Source organism: Cygnus atratus, chromosome 3 (assembly GCF_013377495.2).
Source record: "Cygnus atratus isolate AKBS03 ecotype Queensland, Australia chromosome 3, CAtr_DNAZoo_HiC_assembly, whole genome shotgun sequence".
NCBI classification, from domain to species: domain Eukaryota; kingdom Metazoa; phylum Chordata; class Aves; order Anseriformes; family Anatidae; genus Cygnus; species Cygnus atratus.
Window position 1 is genome coordinate 93,843,048 of NC_066364.1, and position 19,673 is coordinate 93,862,720.

General features: G+C 38.1%; 1 protein-coding gene across 2 annotated transcripts in view; it reads left to right on the forward strand.

The window, feature by feature from the left end:
- The window catches only part of THADA (THADA armadillo repeat containing), a 166,635-nt gene that overhangs the window by 21,590 nt on the left and 125,372 nt on the right, over positions 1-19,673 (forward strand). For both annotated transcript variants that reach the window (XM_035559176.2, XM_035559202.2), the window contains exons 22-26: positions 3,095-3,204; positions 11,364-11,496; positions 14,130-14,243; positions 15,382-15,504; positions 16,215-16,306. In XM_035559176.2, coding sequence (XP_035415069.1) covers positions 3,095-3,204; positions 11,364-11,496; positions 14,130-14,243; positions 15,382-15,504; positions 16,215-16,306 — 572 coding nt within the window. The remainder of the gene's footprint in view (positions 1-3,094; positions 3,205-11,363; positions 11,497-14,129; positions 14,244-15,381; positions 15,505-16,214; positions 16,307-19,673) is intronic.

A 19,673-nucleotide genomic window follows, 5' to 3' on the forward strand; every position in this document is an offset into this window, starting at 1 on the left:
ATGTTGTAGGAGGCAGCACTTGTTTGATACTTTGCTACTAGGAGGTGGGACAATATTAAATCTGCACCTTCCTTGTCTTTAGGGGAACCGATTGGGTTTGCATGGCATTTCAGTGCCACACTGTGCACAGACTTTGCACAATGTTTTCAGCTGCTCGCTGTGGAGATGCGTGTACAAAGGAGCCTAGAAATTCTGCATACAACCTGGCAGTTGTCAAAGCCTAGCTCCTGTTGCGATGACTGCTTTGCCTTTACAAACAGGCACAGGACATGCGTAGTATATCTGGGGGAATCTCTCCATTCAAATACGTGCTCTGTCTTCTATTCTTCATCTCACCCAGAAATGGGTGATGTCAAACTCAAAGCTCTGCCTGTGAGGATAATTAATACAAACAGTCTTCCATAGAAGACAAGTCCAAGTAGCAACCAAGTAATCAACCAAATGATACCCAACAAAGACTCTGTTGATGTTGTCCCATGACCTGCAAATCATGAGACGGTGCTCTAAGCCTGGAGGAACTTTGAACTCTTCCTCAAACTCCTATTTATTTCCAAGTAAAGTTTGAAGATAATTTTGGGAGATAAGCTTTCCAGAACTGTGTACCGAAGTGAAAGGAAACAGATGACAGAAGTAAAGGCTTGGTACTGTCCCAGTGCCAGGGGTTCTCCTTGTGTTAGCCCTGACCGTCAGAGATGGCAGATGTGAGCCTTGTGCTGGAGCCCTGACACATGCAGAAGAGTTTCAGTATCGGTAGAGCTCTGCACTTGTTAAGTATGTGTGCAGCCAGTGCAAATGTGGCTCCCATTCTTATTTCAGAGTTTGTTCTAAAAGGAACAAGTTTGGTTGTTTGTTGTTTTTCTTTTTTTAAAGCAACAACAACAACAAAAATCACCAAACCAACAATGAACCAAAACAAAAAACCCACACCAAAAGCCAGCTTCTCTCTAGTTGTTAATGTAGTCTGTCTCATGTAGAGTTGAGCATGGTTGGCAGTAGTTCACCAGCTACCGGTTGTTTCTGTGAGATGCTTTCACACTCCATTGTGGGTTTAAAGCCATCCTCTTCTAATATTTTGGAAAAATATTCCCTGATTCCCTAGGATGGAGTACCACTTAGTGGTATCTATTCACCAGGAAAATAAGATACAGAGGCACGAATGTACCAACCATTTCTCAAAGCACTTTGAGAATCTGTTGTACCAAATATATGTCTTGAATACGGAGACTTTTAGTTTCAACAGCAAGCACGGCCCTGTAAATTTCATTTCTTATCTTTCTAAGACTAGCCTGTCATACTCTCAATGCTTGGCCAAGGTGATCAAATATATTTAAGGTATTTGCTCCCCACTCCATATTTGAGTATTTTATCTTGGAGTGTTTGTTGCTACGGTCACTCTTTCTTACAGTTGCTGTATTTTCACGATGATGTGGAGAACATGAATTCCTTGATTTGTTCTCCATCCTGGCATTTGGAGAACGGGTTTTATGATGGAGGGAATCTGGATGCTACTCCAGCTATGTGTTCAGTCCTGGAGGAGTAGAAATGCCATGCTTATGGATGCTGTTAGATAAGAGCACGTACTTAGCACTGATCCTGAGGCAAGTTCGTATGTCATTTGTGAAAACTGAGTTAGGGCAGTTTTTTCTTCAGACTCTAGCATATGAATGAGAGTTCAATTTGATGTAAACTTCTAGTCATTGTAGCTGTTGCAAAAAGCTCAGAAATATAAATAGCGAAGTTGAAAGTTATGTGACAAAAAAATCCCGTACTCTTCTAAAAAAAGAAAGGGTGGTGGTGGAGCAGGGCAGTGATTTGATTTGCATGTGTATGGCTTTCTTGGTTAGGTTTTGTTTATACAGCTGGAGAGTTGGTCTGTCTGTGGGTCAGTTGCTTCTGAAAAAAGGCACTCCTGCTTTTGGGCTAGAAAGCTGAAACCCTGCAGATACATTAAATAGCTTAAAGTCCGCTCAGATAAATAACTGTTTGAGCTCAAATATTTCCAATTAGTGTTTGGTTTATATTAGGTCAGCTTTAGCTGCAGGAAGTAGTATATTTTCTTTTCTCCCATTTTTTTCTCACTATTGCACTCTCATTGTTTGGATAATATGAACTAACAGTAGGGTCGAAAACCATATACAGCTAGGTATGACGTTAACTCCTCTGATGCCTTAATTACTTGTCAGACTATTAAAGTATAACTAGGAGAATAAGAAGAATTTTAGAAGAAGCTTGAAATGGTTTTATACTTGATTTTTGTATAAAAGTTTTGTAGAACTTCTTGCTGAAGAACTTACAGGAAATATTCCTGAAGAAAATTTTGCATAAAGTAATGAAATAAGTTACGTATTTTAAACAAATGAAATTGGAAGTTTGATTCAGAACTTGGAAGTTGATGAGAATTAGAATCTTTTTTTTGTAGAATGAGATTATGTGGCATGGTAAACTTTCAACCAGCTTTAAAAACTTGGTGTCTTGATAGAGTGGAAAGTTCAGTTACAACATGTATTTTTTTCAGATTTTTTAAATGTAGCTCTCATTACTCCATACATACAATGTCTTTTTTATTTTAAAACTGTTTCTAGTAGTCAAAGGCAATTATGCAGAATCCTGGAACCTTAAGAATAGCTTATGAAGGTAGATTTGTTTTTGTTTGCCACAATTGTTTTGAAGTTTGAATTTCTTTTCTGATGATTTTTCATAGATATTTGTTTCTGCTGTTAGAATGTAGTGCAGATTTTCTTCGGGATTTTAGGTTAAGAGTGAAGGCAAACAAGGATTCAGAATGCTTCCTCTGAAAATCAGGGTTGTCCCATTCTTTTTTTAAAATCTGAATGTGCTCCTCATGAACGCAGCTGATTTTATGTCCCTTAATTTTTTTGGTCTTCTAAGGACATGACACTTGCCTTTAACCTGAAGAACTGAATGTAATCTTTGTAATCTTCTAAGTGTTTTTTACAAGAGGTCTTTTAATTGCTTTTTGCTTTTGCCATTGGCCTTTTCCATCGGGAAGAATTTCTAGTCTTAGTTGTAGAAGTATTTTGCATATGTAAATAATTTGTCTATTTCTAATTCTAAATAACTTTCTTTTTTTAAGGTTAAAAATATTGGGGACTACTTTAAACATCACCTACTGCAGTCAAGGCACAGGGGTGCATTTGAATTGGCATACGCTGGCTTTGTGCAACTTACAGAAATGCTTTCCAGGTAAAAGATGGGCAATTTATTATGTATTAACTTACCATTATGCTTTCAATATAATTTACCAAACTGTGTCATTAGTCTTGAAATTGGCTGTACAAACCGGTCCTTGATTTCATGTGGTTTTTGTTTGAGTTTGGTGTAGACACAATTATGACATCAGTTACATGATGTCTGTGTCTTTGGACAGTGCAGAGATGGTGCTTAGGCATTGAAAGAACATACAGACGTTTTATGCCTGTAGCATTTTTCTCCATTTCTGGAGTGTTAATTTACGGAACAACTCTCAAAAGCTCTTGGAGAAAGTAGGAGTGTAGAATTCTCCCCCCCAGGCTCCTCCTTCCTCTGCTCTTCCTGAAAATGAATGCCAGACGTTTTGTTTCCAGCCAGGAAGTTTTCCTGGAAACTTTTATTACTTGTCATTGGATGAGTTGTGTATATTGACATTTGGAAGACTACCTGACAGTGCATCATAAGATACGATATGCAATCTTTCCAATTTTTTTCCTCCCTCTTGTAATCTTATGCTTTCCTAGAAGAACAAAATAAACAAAACTGTCCTGAGATCTAGGCAAGGGTGCATGTGAATTTCCACTACATGCTTAGTTACCTATTTTCCAGAATAAATACAAGTATTGGTAATGTTTCTTTGCAACATATAATATTATTTTTTTTAATAAGATGAATCAAATTCTCTAATGACTTTGTGGGTTTGTTTATATTTTAATGTAGTTTCTGGAAAGACCAGTCAAATTTTCAATGTGGACAACATGTGTTTTCACATCAATGCCAGTGTTCCCCTTTTGCCTGAAGTAGGCTGGTTAGAGCCACTGCTCCGTTTCTTTTTTTTTCTTTCTTTGAAGGTGGGGAAGAAAGAGAAGGTGGTAGGTGTGTTTTCATTGTTTGTTTGCTTGTTTTTCAAGTTAAAAATAAATCTGGTGATGGAAACAGTTTTGGTGGTTTTAACACCAACAGAACAGCTGCCTGCCCAGCTTCACTGTGTACCTGAGACGGTTTCCCAGCTAGAAATTAGGGTATGGGCTCTAGTAGGGGCATGCCAGCGGGGTAACTGCTTAGCTAGTAGCACTGCTACAGGAAGAAGTGTTTTACACATTATGGCCTTCATTTTGTTATACCAATGAGATACATCACTGACACAACCAAGGGTTATCTGTAGAAGGTATGTTACTTCCTTTTATGCGCTAGCGATCTCTGAGGAGCAATCTCTCGTTTTAAATTGGTTTGTGTAGTTAGTTTGTTGAGAGCCCACACAGTCTTGGTTAACATTTGATTATTTACTTAAGAAGGAAAAAATTACTGAGATATAATACTGTTTTTGCTTATCTTCTTATATCAACATACGTTACGTTTGTGTAGATGTGTTTTTTTCTATACTATGAAGACGTGTTTGAGGAAGCTTTAAGGTGATGCATCAGATGATTGCCCAGTGGCAGCCTTTGTGGCTGACTCCCAGTTAACTTTGCTGCTGGTCTAGAGATTTCCTATGTTCAGTACTGTGAGTATTGAGACAGCAGCTCCTGCAGAGAGCGAGGCAAAATGTGCCGAGGTAGTTACTGGAAATCTGGACAACAGTTGAGGTACTTCCGTTTATCTAGGCACCTTTCTAGAGAAATGGTTGTATTTTCACATCAATTAGTGAATCTAATTTGAATGGAATACAGAACAGACATTTTATACTTATAATTTTCCAGGTTGATTACAAAGCATTGTTTGCTGTCTGCTGTGTATTTCTGACTGCTGTTTCTAGATAAAACAGTACGCTATGCACTATTTCGTTCAGTCTGAACCTGATGTTGATTCGGGAGGGGGAAAAAAAAACAACAACGCTCATCCCAGCAGCAAAAAACATTCCTTTTCGGTGTTTCTCGTGCAGACTTCTGACATAATTGAAGACTTTCTGTATTGTTAGCTAAATTTGGTTTCATGTGAAACTTGTTTTTTTCCTGAGGCAGAGAGGAGGAGAGAAGTTCAGGTAACAAAACATTATCAAGTTAAGACACTGGCCTTCTCTGTACATACATAGTGACGAATTGAAATCTGTTGTGCCATGAGCTGGTATTTTCATGTCAGGTAGCATTTCCTTGAATGCTTATTAAATGAATACAGCATTCCAAATAAAGTAAGCTCTTAACAGTATGGAATGTATAGAAATAGTTGCTGAATTTTGAAGGATGTTATCCCTAGGTATGTTGGATGTGAATACAAGCATGTATTGATGTGAAAATTACATGATTAAGTTGTAAAGTCTACTTTTGTTTCAAAGGATTTATTCCTCCCATCAGATTGAAGAGAGGCTGGCCATTAGAGTAATACTGAAAACCCCACCCCACCCCTTTACTACCACCAGCCGTTTTGAGGGGAAGAAGGCAGTGAGCCAAACAGGTACAGTCCCACTAGTCTGATCACAGTCAATGTGCAGGACCTAGAACAGACTCTGTAGGAAAGGCAAACTAAACAGGAAATGCTGGAAAACATTATGAAGTGTGCTCTGAGCTTATAGCAGACCCTGCACATGGCAGAAAAGTTGCTTTTCTTTGATTTTCTTTTTTTTTTTTTAATTTCTGTAAAAGCTGAGGCAACTAAACTTCAGTCAAGTTCCTGGTATTTTCTCACTGACAAATTGTAGGTTTACAGTGACAAGCTAGAGACGATGTTAGCTCCCTCTCCCCTTTTGTGCTATTGTATTTAATGAAGCACAGTCCACTTAAGGGCAGCTTTATATAATGCTGTAAAATGAAGTGCCAAGCTCAAGATAACTCTGCTTCTTTGTGAGTTACTAAAACATTAAGCAGTGTGCATGTATCATCAGTAAAAGCTTATGATTTAAGTAATTTTCCTCTTCTGAATTAACAGTTTTCTAAAACATTCTTTTGATGATGCATACTGCTTAGTATTTTAAAAGGTATGATATTTCAAGTGGAGCAAGTATTCCTTTGGAAAAATCAATTTTGTAAGAATGAGAGAGTAGCTCTGTGGAAATGTATTTGCTTTAATAAAATAAGGTATTTGCCAGGAAATAGTGGTCTTAAGTATTTGTGTTTAAAATAAAGAAGAAAAAAAGACTGAATTCAGAATAGCCAGTAATTCTTTGGTTTGGTACTCTTGGGACACAAGGGATTCGGGTCAAAGCCTCTTCTCTGAAGTGGGTGAGCTGAGTCGTGCAGCGAATGCAGTTGTGCTGTAGGTCTGTTGAGTGTCCTGGAGTCTTTCCATTTATCCTGTTGGAGCTGTGAGGCTCCGTTCTGCAGATAAATATGAGCTGGCCTACATCTCTATGTAGCTGACAGTCTTGAAGCATAGGTTCTGGAATCTCTACTAATTTACTGTTGCATCCACAAATACCGGAGGAGGAAACCTTTGTCTGGGGCAGCTGCTAGTCATACACAGCTTAAATATGATGCCCTGCTGAATATAGTTGAACTGAAGACCTGCAGAAACATCCTTGACACTTTGTAATTTTTCTTTCATTAAGACCCAGTGAAAAAATCTAGGGCGAGGATTGGTAGATCCCTTTCCCATGCTTCTAGGAACAACTGGAGATAAACGCGGTGCTTTATTTCAATAGCCAAACATTTGCTTAAAACTATTTTCTGGAATATATGCCATTTTTAACTCTTTAGTCCCTAAATATCAGTTGTTAAAACAACCAAGAGTAGAGTCTCTAGACAGAGCAGTGGTATTCAGACTTGTCTGAGTTAGTGGTCGAAGAAAAATCATTCCTGCACAGAGATTTCTTAGGGAACTGATGAAATCTAACCTCTGTGCTGACAGTCATTTGGATACAAATTGCTGAGTCTGCTCAAAATATGTCAGTTCCCATTCCTCCTTTTCCCCGTTCACATTCCTTCTATTGGTGTGATGCTCCCTCTGTTTAGCCTACTTAATATTGTCTGTCTACCTTCTGAAGACTGTACAATTACAAAACCAGCAACGTTCATATCAAGGAAACGAGCAGTCTTCTCTCAGAGGGTATTTTCCTGTCATAGGCCCTGAGAAATTACAGGTGCTTATTTGGTCCAGTAACCTGGTAGGTAGGCAAACTATCCTGGAAGACACCTGACATCTGTTTTAAACTTGGGTCTCTCAGAACCCACGTGAATACCCTCAGCACTTTGTTGTAAATGTTGTTTTGTCTGTTTTGACCTTCTTTTATTTGGGGAAGCTTTTCTGAGAGACCAAATAGAACATAAAGAATTCATGGAAATCTCAAAATTATGGTGTTGCATAACTGTCTGTACTGCTTTGCTTCACTGAAGTTACCAGAGGAAGGTATGGGAAGAACTATATCATGCAGCACAGCATGCTTATTCAGGAATAATGTATTTTGATCATTTCTAAAGAAATGGAGCTTAAATTGAACTCAGTGAACGCAATTTTTATGTCTTATGCAACAAGTAGGGAGTGTGGCATATAGTTTTCTAGTAGACAATGCAAAAGAAAAATCTTGCTTTGCTTTTACAAATGTTTAATCCAGTATGTGGAAAATTTTCATCTGAATCCAGTCGTTTGCTGTTCTTCTGTACTATTTGTATCGTCGACCTAGGAGTAGACCCCCAATCCTCTGCTGTACACTCTGGTTGTGACTTTATTGTTGCTCTGAAGTGACTGTAATGCAACTTTTTGCCTTTGCTCAGGTCCCTTAGGCTGGTAGGAAGACTTCTTGGAAAATTTAAGTTTTTCATGGGCTTTGGTGAAATGAAGTAGAATTATCGTGAACTTTTTAGTAAAAACATAATCAAAGATGTGAAAGAAAGAGTTTAAAATGAAGGGCAGCTGTTCAGAAATCCAAGGAGTTTTGTCCACTGAGGGGAGAAAAACCTGTTCTTGTGTCCTGTGATGCCTGTAGGGCTGTGAAGTACAGTATATAATGAAACGCAATATATAATATTAAGGCACTGCTCAGTTCGAAGGCGTGTTAGTTTTTAACTCTCCATTCATATTTGTCACCATTTCTTTTCCTCTGTGCTTGGTGAAAGAGTGAGCTTGGGGTAATGATAGTGTCTTTCTGAGATTTTTGAGGTCACCCAAGGTTCTCTCTGCTCAGCATTAGTGCTAGAGAAACCTTGAAACAGCAGCTTTGTCAGTGCAGCTGTATCACTTAGAAACTTTTGCTTCCTTTAGAGCAGGTGCTATGAAAAGGAGGATGCAAATGGAAGGACTCCATAGTTTGAGAGGAGCTGTTCCTAAAAGCAGACTTTCTCTGGGCTGGCTTATACCTTGAACACTCCTGTTTCTGACACTTAGATTCTTGCCTCCTTGTTTGTCTGAGAAGGGCAGTATGGAGACTAGGTTTACGAAGAATAGAAATCACCTTACATATATGGAAAAAGAATAATACTACTGCTCTAGTAAGAGAGAGAAATGGTGAAAGAAACCCCCCTTTTCCCCAGAGAGGAATAGATTACAGTGATTGGAAACACTAAATTCTGGATGTACCCGTGTAGAAAATGCTTTTGCTTATATGAAGTTTATGCCACAAACCGCCAACATCCAGGAAAGCCAGATCCAACTGGACCCTTTGTTTGTAACACACCATTAATTTTGGATAAGAGAAAATACAGCCATATGAGCTAGGGAGAGGGGTTTAGCTTTAACTTTGAATTGCCAGGCTTTTTGGAGTCATTGAAACTGACCACAGAAACTGTTTTGGGCATGTATGAAATTTTTATAAGCGGAAGACAGGCAGACAGAAATTTGTGGAAAAATACTTAGCATGCTGCATCTTAAGTAATTTACATATCAAGTTACTGTGTAATATTTTAATTACCAACATCACTTGCTTGATCTAGAAATAAAAAGTTACTATTTTGTTCTGGAAAGTGACATTTGAGCTTTTGATCACGATTTTTACATTGTAAGCTTCATTATTCTTAAAATTTAGGGCCACCTGCTTTTTGAGGCGATACTCTTCTTGCCAGACCATAAGGAGATGTAGCTGCCAGATTGAAGGGAGTAGTCTCCTCCATTGCAAAGTCAATAGTCTCCAATTTTTATTTTTAATAATACTTCCACATTAAAATAAAAAAAAATATTTCATGAAATTGGGCTTTGGTAGGTTACTGAACAAGGTAGAATTACTTGTGGCAAGATCAAAGCAATACAGATCTAAGGGAGTCTGAAGTTTAGTGGATTTCACTATATTTTTCTTCTTTATACTACTGCTGGAAGGGGGAAAAACCCCTCGGTTTACTCAAGTATAAAATATTCAGTATGCTGCATAGCAACTTTTAAATATTTCCTTTGTGCTTTATTTTGTGCTCTTCTACACCACAGCAGATGTGAACACGCGTCCTGGAATGTTTGTTTTAATGCTGCGATAACATGCTGCAGAGATTAGCACTGATCTTGGCATGACTAAACAAAGACATTCAACTTCTGCCTAGCTCGGGAGGCAGGACCAGCCGCAGGCATAAGCAGAAGCAGCAGGTTTTGCGGGGTGTGTTGGCTTGGATGAAGAGCTGTAAAGCACAGCCTAGCTGGAGAGACCCATGGAGAAGCTCCCTAGAAGATTGGTTTGTTCTCAGCCCTAGAGTTGCATCCTGCTTCTGAATCCAAAGCTGGCAAAGGAACACAAGGTTAAAGTAACCAGGAAAATAACAGAGGAAAGGAAAAGGAACAAAAAATGACCCGTAGTTTCCAGAGGAAGGTGCTAATTTGATTGCTTCTATCACAGGCTTGGGGAAGGAAGTGGCCTTTTATGCCCTTGTACTAGGTGACATACCTATTGCAAAGCCAGGTTTCTCTTGCTTTCTGTACTGATGGTTCACATCCTGGCAACAGTTTTAATAGAGAGGTGGTGCCCCTAGAAAATGGGGAGAAGGCCTGTCAGCTGGGTGAGAAACCTATGATGGAAATCCTAAGGAAATTACTGGAGAGCAAAAAATCTGCTGTGGTTTCTGCTGACCTATCCGGTGCTTGCTGTGACCTCTGTTTTGAGCATTATTAATTTTTTGTTTATTTTGTAAAGGAAGAAAAGGAGGGTCACACTACAGATGACAGCCTCATTTACGGTCCCATATCAGGTTTTTAGCTTTCCTAAATTCTTGATTTGTGGGAAGCAAAGAAGTGTAATAAGAGGAGTGTGAGGAAGGAGGTAGAAGATCTAGACCTCATGTTCAGTTTTGGTTTTCACATCATTACCTACTGCATTTTAGCTTTACTTTTCATTCTTTATTACCGACACCTAGGCAGAAGACTTGATTGTGGCCATACTGTGAGGTCTCACTGCCTGATAATGAATTTAATTACAGCTTACGTTTTTAGGCAGGCCCTATGCAGTTAATTGCAGTTGTATTGCCCACAGTGATTAATTTTTTTTTTAGTTGTTCTGAGTGATGTGTCCTGTTAATAGAAATTTTTGTAACTATGAATGATCCTTTTGGAACATCGATGGAAGATTAATGAGCTGCTCTTTCACACTGAATATGCTGCATTTCATTGAACTGGGCAGAAGAAGGAATCGAAGTAGACTTGAGTTTTCCTTGTCCTTGAAAGGCCTTTGTTTTCAGGCAGTGTCCAGTTTTGTAACTGCAGAGAAGTATTTCATGACAGGAGAGCAATTTAGGTGCTTTAAGAAAAGTTTGACTTACTTAATATTTTAAATAGAATATTATGCCTTGTTTTTTATTCCGTTCACTGCTCTGAGGTTTGCAGGGGTATTTCCGTAATCCATTCGTACTGTGAGAGGCTTTGGTTTTGTTGTGTATGGTTATTAATACAGTTGTATGTACTAGTTAATGTAAGGGTCATACATCAGCTACCATGTGACAAAAAGGACAGGAGTTTTTGAAGTGTCTTTTCCTACACAGTAACTGATGTGTATGTGTCTTTGTTTTCTTCTCCAGAGTAGGATAATAGGTCTTGGTTGAAGAGAAGAGTTGCACTGCTGAATGACAGAGTCCTGCTTTTTGTCTAGTGAAATACCGTTTCCCAGTGTCACTTAACAAGAAGGGTTAAAATAATTTGTATTAACATTGGAAAAATGTAAAATTCCTTTTGAAGGTTATCTTATTTCTTAAAAATTCTGCGTATGTGCTTGGAGATGTTTACACATAGAGGGAACTGTTTCTTAAGGTCACTAATTGCGCTGACTCTGTCCTAGTTTCTCATTTATTTGTTTCATGTTTCTTGTTTGTTTCACGTAGATGCAACAGTAGGAGCCTGCGCAAGATGCCAGAGCAGTGGCTAAGCTGTGTGTTAGAAGAAATCAAATCCTGTGATCCTTCATCGACGTTATGCGCAACCAGACGTAGTGCGGGAATTCCGTTCTACATTCAGGTACCAAATACTACTATTATGCCTGAATTGATACATTTTTTTTAATGTCCCTTCTGGTCAGTATGTATATATTTTCTACTTCACCCCCCTTTGGGGCAATTACTTTTTTTTATCTGCAGATTTGGTAGTCTTTGTGCCACCAGGAAGCCAAATGTAATTAAGCCATGTTTGATGCTGTTTAGCAATCCTATGGACTCTTAAGACTGCACAGATTTTTGGCTTGTTGTTGATTCAGGAGCATTTCTAAAGCGAGAGCTGCAGGCTCAATGTGGCTACTGTAATAATCCCTGCAAATTAATAAATTAATTCGAAGATTAAGTAAAGCTTTGTTACCATGTACGTCTGTGCTTTTTGCATGTGAAGTGGGAGGGTGCTAAAATATGAAGAGAAAATTATTGAGTTGTAAAATGGTGGCCTAGAAAATACTACAAAAAACTAGAGAAGCCCTCTCAGCTGTAGTGAAGCAGGATCAAGTGATGTCAGTCACTACTGGTTGGTGTGACATTGAAGTCTCAACACTTACCTCTTTCCATTCCTTTGTTTCGTTAAAGTGGACACGATTGCTTTCCTCTAAATTGACCTTCATGATTTTAATTTTCAGCCAGTTTTCTGAGACAGAAGTCCAGGATAACTACGTGATAAGTAACTTTCTCCACTTGCTAACGCATATTCTCGGGCACGTTCCAAGAATGTGGGGGACTGCTGGGAGCAAGCTCTCACTGCCAGAGTAATCCGTCTTGCTTGTTTTCCACTCCGAGTTTGCCCTGAGAAAGTTGAGGCAGCCTGCTTCTGTCTGACCTCTCTTCTGTCAGTCACAGCCTACTCCTGGCTTTGCTAGATGTGTGCGCGCTACATAGCAGAGATCAGAAGCAGAGCATTGGTTTTAGGGATGTTTTTCCTTTTAAACTTAAGCAGTTAAAGATTTTCCCTTTTATATCTGTAAAGTGTCTGCAAAACAGATTTGGTGACTTCATGTCTGCTGGTTTCCCCATTCACACCACGAAGTTTGAATCCAGTGGGCAGTAGCCAGCTTAATCCTTAGAATGTGAGAGAACAAACGTCTTTGAATCAAATTTTCATGTAAAACCTAATGCTGTTCAATGCAAGAACTAGGTGGACCCAACAGTATCCCACTGCAGAAAACATTTGTGTAGTCTGCAGTTGGCCTATGTTGCTGAGTCCATATAGCAAAGCTTCCACTGTACCATAGCTGTTAGGATAAATAGGTCACATGCCTCAGTTCTGACAGCTCTGGAAGAGTATGAAGTTAATCTAGGCAAATAATGAGAAGGTTTGAAATTAACATTGGGGTTAGTCTGAAGTCATTTATTTCTGAACTCTAATTTTATTGTAAAGAAATTTGGTGGTACTCTTTGCTGGTAGTTCTGAACGTGTCTGTAGTACTCAGTAAAATGAATTAAGCTTTAAATAGCATGTTGCGTTTAGATAATAAAAATATAAATTGTAATGCATATGCTAACAGTACTGTAATAAGGTTATTTTATTAATGCATAAAATCAAGACTCATTGTGGTCTGTTTGCCATCTGCTTCCTGTGACATTTATTCTTGTTTTAGTAGAACACATCTGTTTTAATGATAATATGTAATTTTAAGGTTATGAACATATTAAATGACCTATTTAAAATAGAAATATGACTACCTAATAGTACAAAGGTGCAGCTCCAGTCAAGGGGTGAGGAAATGGTAGGACAATGCTACTTACAGCTCTGGCGCTCCTAGGTTATGGAATCTTTGTCTGCTTTATACTTCATAAATACTATTTTTTCTTCCCTCTCTGTTTCTCCCATTCTTAAAGACACTGATAAAATGACATTGACTACATCTGGGTATCTGCCTAACCTCTATACTTCATTTGGCTTGAAGTTTTTCCGTTTGGTTGTTTTTAAGCAATGTAATGTACTATTAAATAACTTGTTTGAACTGATGCTGAACAGACTCTGGGCCCCAAAACACAAATGGATAATCATTTTTATTAGAAATAAGTGATTTATGATTATCCATTTGTGCTAAGTCAGACAAATTCAACAGGAGCTGCTAGGACAGAGCGAGAGACTGTTTTAACTCCAGTCCTGAACTGAAGGATTAAATTAGAGTATTTTCATCTCAGCTGGATATGTTGGCACCCGTTAAACTGTTGCTATTTGGAGATGGATGCATCTCTTCTCTCCTTTCAAAAATGTGCTGCTTATTTTATCCTGTTTTGACAAACAGATTTTATTCTTTGGCCAGGCCGTGTCATCTTAAATACGTATGTTACTAGGCTAAAAAATTGTCCATAGTAGGAAATGCAAGCATGTATAATATGGCAGATACTTTTGCTGTAATAAATACTCTGATTATGTGTGTGATAACTTACATTATTTTCTGTTATATACAAAGAAATTTCTGTAAGCAGAGGTATAGTGCGGAAGCGGTTTTCTTACTTAAACATTGAATGCTAAGAATGCCTTGAACAAAACTAAGAGTTAAAACTGAAACTTGCTTTGGCAATTTTTTTCAGTCATGGTCAGAAGCTAGGCAGCACTATAATGAATATAGAAACCTGGAGCAGAACTAGCAGTAAACAAAACTGGCTAGAAATAATAGGGTTTTTCTATTAACTTTTCTGTAGGCTTTGTTAGCTTCAGAACCAAAGAAGAGCAAAACAGATTTGCTGAAAATGACCATGAAAGAACTGCTGTCTTTGGCTGCACCTTTGAATGAGTCATCAAGTGTCATTCCACAGGTAAAATACAGCATCTCATCAGAAGGCGAATGTCAAAAGTGTTTGCGTTACTTCAAACAATTAAGGAGATTATGAGTGCTTTTAATAGTTTTTTTTTTTTTTTTTTTTTTTTATTGTCTGTGGCTGGATTTTAAAACCTTTTGACAAGCAGAGGTTATAGAATCGCTGGAATTTGCAAATGCATAAAATATTAAAGGGGATTGGACATAATAGTTTTTTCTAGTATAACAGATACAGTCATTTTCATTTTGAATTTGTGATCAGTTTACTGCTTGTAGTGTATTGCTAAACAAGCAGATGAGTAAACTTTTACAAGGAAATTAACAAGCAAGCATTTTTTTTTTTTTACTTTTAGAGTAAACAAATGAGTTGCATAAACCATATTTTATATAGTAAAAATACTATATGAAAAGTAATTTTTAAGCACAATTAGTAACTTCTGTAACTTAAATATATGTTTTTGGAATGCATAATAATTGTAAATTCAAGATCTTTATTTTCAAATGCGGTTATCAAATATTTAAATGTATTGTCAACAAAACGTGGCTTGGACTTCCAAACACAAAGATTAACAGTGTTCTAATGACTCTGCCAGATCTTCTGCTGGTAGAAATTTATGTAGCCTTGTCAAAGTCTGTGAAGCTACACAGATTACCACCTTCCCCTGCAGAGAGTAGAGAAATATCAGAAAATTCTCCATATGGTAAAGCAACCCTGGCTGTCAGTTTTAGCTTAATACTGTCCTCCTGTGAGCTGTAGTTTATTTTTTCTCACAGTATCTATTGCATGTCAAGAATGTTGGAAAAGATGATTCTAAACTTTGAAAGTTATTTTTACAGCCATGATAAGCTAAGGAAAAAAGAATGCTGGCCTTCTCTTGTAATGCCTGGACTGTATTTATTAGACAAATATATTTTTAAACCATAATTGTTTTTTAACAGTGTTTCCTGCTGTAGCATTTTAATCTGTTAGTTTTAACAGTATTCTGTATTTAGTATTCTTGTATTTAGTATGGAAAGGTGTAAACGTGCACATGGATTATTTTTGTTTCATGTGTTGTTAAGGTAATTCACATGCATTAGGTTTAAGATTTTTCATTGAATTTATATTTTGTCCTGTATTTCTCTTACCTCCACAGGTTCATGCTTTAAATATCCTGCGGGCACTGTTTAGGGATACACGTTTAGGTGAAAACATCATGCCATATGTTGCAGATGGAATACAAGCAGCAATTCTAGGGTTTATGTCACCTGTTTGGGCAGTAAGTTAATTCTTAATTTTGCTTCTATAATATAACAGGATTTATAGTGGTGCTTTTCCATGAAGCTATGGTTACATTTGTAAATGATAGTACTGCAGTTGGTGGAATGTCACATGTTGCAGTATTTTAAGATACAATAAAGAATACTGTAGACTTGCAAAAAAAAAAAAAAAAAAAGTCATGGTTTTGTTCACAGTTTTTGGTTTTGTTTGAATTTTTCTCTGTAATGTGAAGTGTTGATACTGACAAAAAGTAGAGACAAAGATTGCCTTCTAGATAAGAACACATCTGGCTTTTAAATTTTGAGTCGGTATTCCTAACTTGTAAGTACATTTTTTCATTCATTCTCCCTGTTACTTCTCTTTTTAATAAGAGAGTATTCCATATGGAATGTGAAGGTAGAACATTTTATGATCTGACATGGATAGGGTGGAATCCTTTTAATCAGTAGAATCTAGATACATCCCCTATGTGAAAGAGAGACATCTCCAAAATCTGAGTTTCTGTTAATGCCATCTTGATTAAGAGGAAAGATGTTATGAAATACTTGTTTCTCTTCTTTAATCCCTGAACAGTAGGCATGCACTGTCCTTCACTCAGCTGTTTTTCTTTTCAACTCTACATTAGTGGCTGTATTTAAAAAAAAAAAATAAAAAATTACAATTCAAAGGAATTTTTAAAACCACATGTTCTTTTTTTTTTTCCTTTAGGTAAGAAATTCATCTACACTTCTTTTTAGTGCTCTAATTACAAGAATTTTTGGGGTTAAAAGAGAAAAAGATGAAAATTCCAAAAAAAATAGGTAAGCTTCACTTGGTACCAATTTTAAGTTTGCAAAACATGACCTTAGCCAAAAACAATTTGAAAATGTTGCTTGCTTTATGGATATATTTGAATCATGATGTTAGGAAAACATCTAGGTTTGCTTAAACTGTACTGCCAAGAAATAAGCTCTAGGGCTAAAAATACGTGCTGTTAAACACCAAGAGTTAGTTTGTACTCACGTGTGATTTCACAGAAAGGAAACGTTGCTCAGAGGTGTGGGTATCTGTGTCTCTCACAGATGTCCTATGTCCTTTGTGGTCATAGACTAGGCCTATGGCCCTCCTGAGGGAGAGAGAGGGAGGGTTGAAGGAGAGGGGAGGCAGTGGTCACTTGTGTGGTCCCTTATCTCTAGAGTAGGCCTGGAGGTAATGTTACCCATACTAATTTGAGATTTTTACCTTCAGTCACTTTACTCTAGAACATCCTATCCCTCCTGCAGGTCTCTTTCCTCTAAGCTCCAAAAATGCCAGCTTAAAAAGCTGCTTCTTTTCCAAGGTATTCTTATACACAACAATATATACAGACATATATACATAGATATATACAATATATACAACAATATAAACAATATACGCAATAAACAATGTACACAACAATATATAGTTGTGCTCCAGGTCTTCTACTGTCTCCCTTTCTTATGTAAGACAATTGTTCTCTGACTCTAACGCTCTTCCCAGTCATGTGCATTTCCATTTCTCTTAGCTGTCCTGTTCGTGCACAAGCAAAAAGCAGAAGCTGGCTGTTGCAAGTAGGCATTCTCCCACCCTCATGTTTTCTTTGGCCTTTAGGCCCTTCCTTTAGCTTCTGCAGCAAATGAGGCATGTCCGTGCCCTGTGCTCTGTAGCTGAGGCTCCTGCACTGGGAGGGATGCAAAAATAACCCCAGACACAGAATAAGCTTATTATTAAAAATACTGCTTGATAAGTCTGCGGGGCCACAGAGAGGTCACACGATGGATATTATGGTAACCATTTCAGAAATTCCTACTGGATTTTCAAATAATGGGGAAGGTGTGAGATTTCTGAGAGAAGGCAAATGTTACGACTTACCTTTGAAAATTTCTGCTCATTTTTATTCATTATACAGTGATTCCTTTTCTGTGTAGCTAATGTAATTCTCCTGCCCATGATAAGAAACCAAATGTCCTGGGATGATAGTAGTCTTTGTGGTGGCACTGTTTTAGCTCTTCAAAATACTTAATTAATTTCAGGTGTAATTAAAAAAAAAATTTAGCTACTACGCATATGTGAGTGTGAAGAAGTATAGGTGGAACATTAGAGGGAGATTTCCCTTAGAAGATAACTTTGTCCCAGAAGTGATTTGAGACGTCACCTCTCTTACTGCTTGAAATAAACTCTGCTTTTTCTTACACCTAAATCTCTTTTTATCTAAACTTGGAATTCAGTTCCACAACCCCTGAAAGCCAAGTAGAGAAATAACAAACGTTTCTCATTTCTTGCCTTTTTGTTTTTGTAACAAAATTTCCTTTTTTATTTTTTCATTTTTTCATTTCTCTATTGAGCCCTTACTGAAAGTGAAACTTTTATAAACCTGTATCCCAATGAAAAACTCACCAGTAACCTCTGCAGTGTGAGGGTAGACTTGACTTCTCAAATACAAGCAGTGTGGTGAGAGATGTGTAATCTGCGGTTGCTGTTTGTGAAAGTTGCAGAATAAAGGAAAGCTAACTTCTATACATTTGAACTCCTTAAAAACTATGTTAATTTTTTATATTACTGGCTCTGTCAAGTTGCTTCTCTGAAGCTTTTTGCTTATGGTGATTTGTTTGTAGTCACTTTGACCAAAAGATATTAAAGTTGGGTTGGCTTCTTTCTCTTCTTTCATTTTGCACTTTCTCATTAAACATTGTATGTCGTCAGTTCTGCCGTTTCCCTTGTGTAGTGGTCAATGCCACGAAACAGGGAACACAAAAGTACTTCTAAAAACAGGCCAGAGCGAGGCAGCAGATATGAAAACGGAGGCAACCTCAGGTCATAGAGCATAGTTTAGGTGATTTGATTTCAAGCTTGACTCCTGTCTCTACTGGAGGTATTAGTTTGGAAGGAAAATGATGCAGAGGTGGTTTGGCTATTCTGCTTGTAACGCTTCTCCCTCTTACACCAGCAGACATGGGTTGAAGCTACCCTGAGGCGTGCAGGTAGGGAGGGAGGTCTGTCGGTGGTGCGGTACCGGTAGGTGTCACCGTTGCTGCACGGCTGTCTGCAGCCACATCCCTGGGGTGCAACTGCACTTGGGCACTTCTCTTGGGGAGCTCTAATCTTGTTTTGTTTAGTGTTTTGCCAGAACAGAATTCATATATTAAACCAAAGTGATCTTTTTTTTTTTTTTTTTCTGCTTTTAAGTGTGGCAGTTTAACTTCAAAAGAACTAGCATTTCGGCAACTCGCATCTACAGGAACTTGTGTGAAAGGCATCCGGTTTTGAGATGCTTGTTCTGTTGCCTGCAGGTCATTCTGTTTGCATTAAGGGGAAGACTGTCTGTAGACACAGAGACTAAAACGCTGAGGTAGCTATCAGGGCCATGCATAGGTTTCCAGTTTGCCCTTCTGATTTTAGGGTTTTAAATCTGTCTCTCCCGTGTCAGCAGGGAGCTGTGTTATTGCTGGGCTTCTCTGTCAGAAAAAGGATTGACTTTCTGGTCATTTTCTCGAGAAGAGTTCTTATGAAATTGATACAGGTGGGGGGGAGGGGATGACATTCATGTAGACTTCCAGCAAGAAAGATTTTTCGGAAAAGTACTGGCAACTTAACGCTAATTCTGTGTTACTTTACTATTTTTTGTTTGTTTTATGCTTCCTTTTTAATTTTATCTCCACTGAAGTTTCACACATAGCAAGCATCCTTTATACAAAAGTCACAGGCCAATCAAGTCTTTTTGCTGCTTTTTGTTTGCTGATGCCTTTTGTTTGCCTTTGCCCTTTGCCTTCAATTCTGGTGTCATGTTGTCCATTTGCAATAGAAAAAAAACTGTGCGAAGAGGTCCCCCATCTCAGTGAGAGATTTAGAGGGGTTTCCTAAGTCTGCTGGCACAAGTTTTAAGTTGCATCTGTGGTGGCTGTTCGCACTGTTGAGCAGAGGCAGAAGAGGCATGTTGAGTGGGCTTTCTGGTCTTTGAGCGGGTACGAGGAAGGTCAAACCAGAACTGTCTTTCTGAGGACAAGGCAATACTGAACTATGCTAAAGAAGGTCCCTTCTCTGGAAGCTTGGTGTGTGCTTTGAGGAGACACTGGTTGAAGATTACCTACACATCATGGCTCCTGCTTCTTGACTGTGCTGAGGGTCCCCTGCACGTGTTTGCAGCAGCAGCTGTGTTGGCACAGCTGG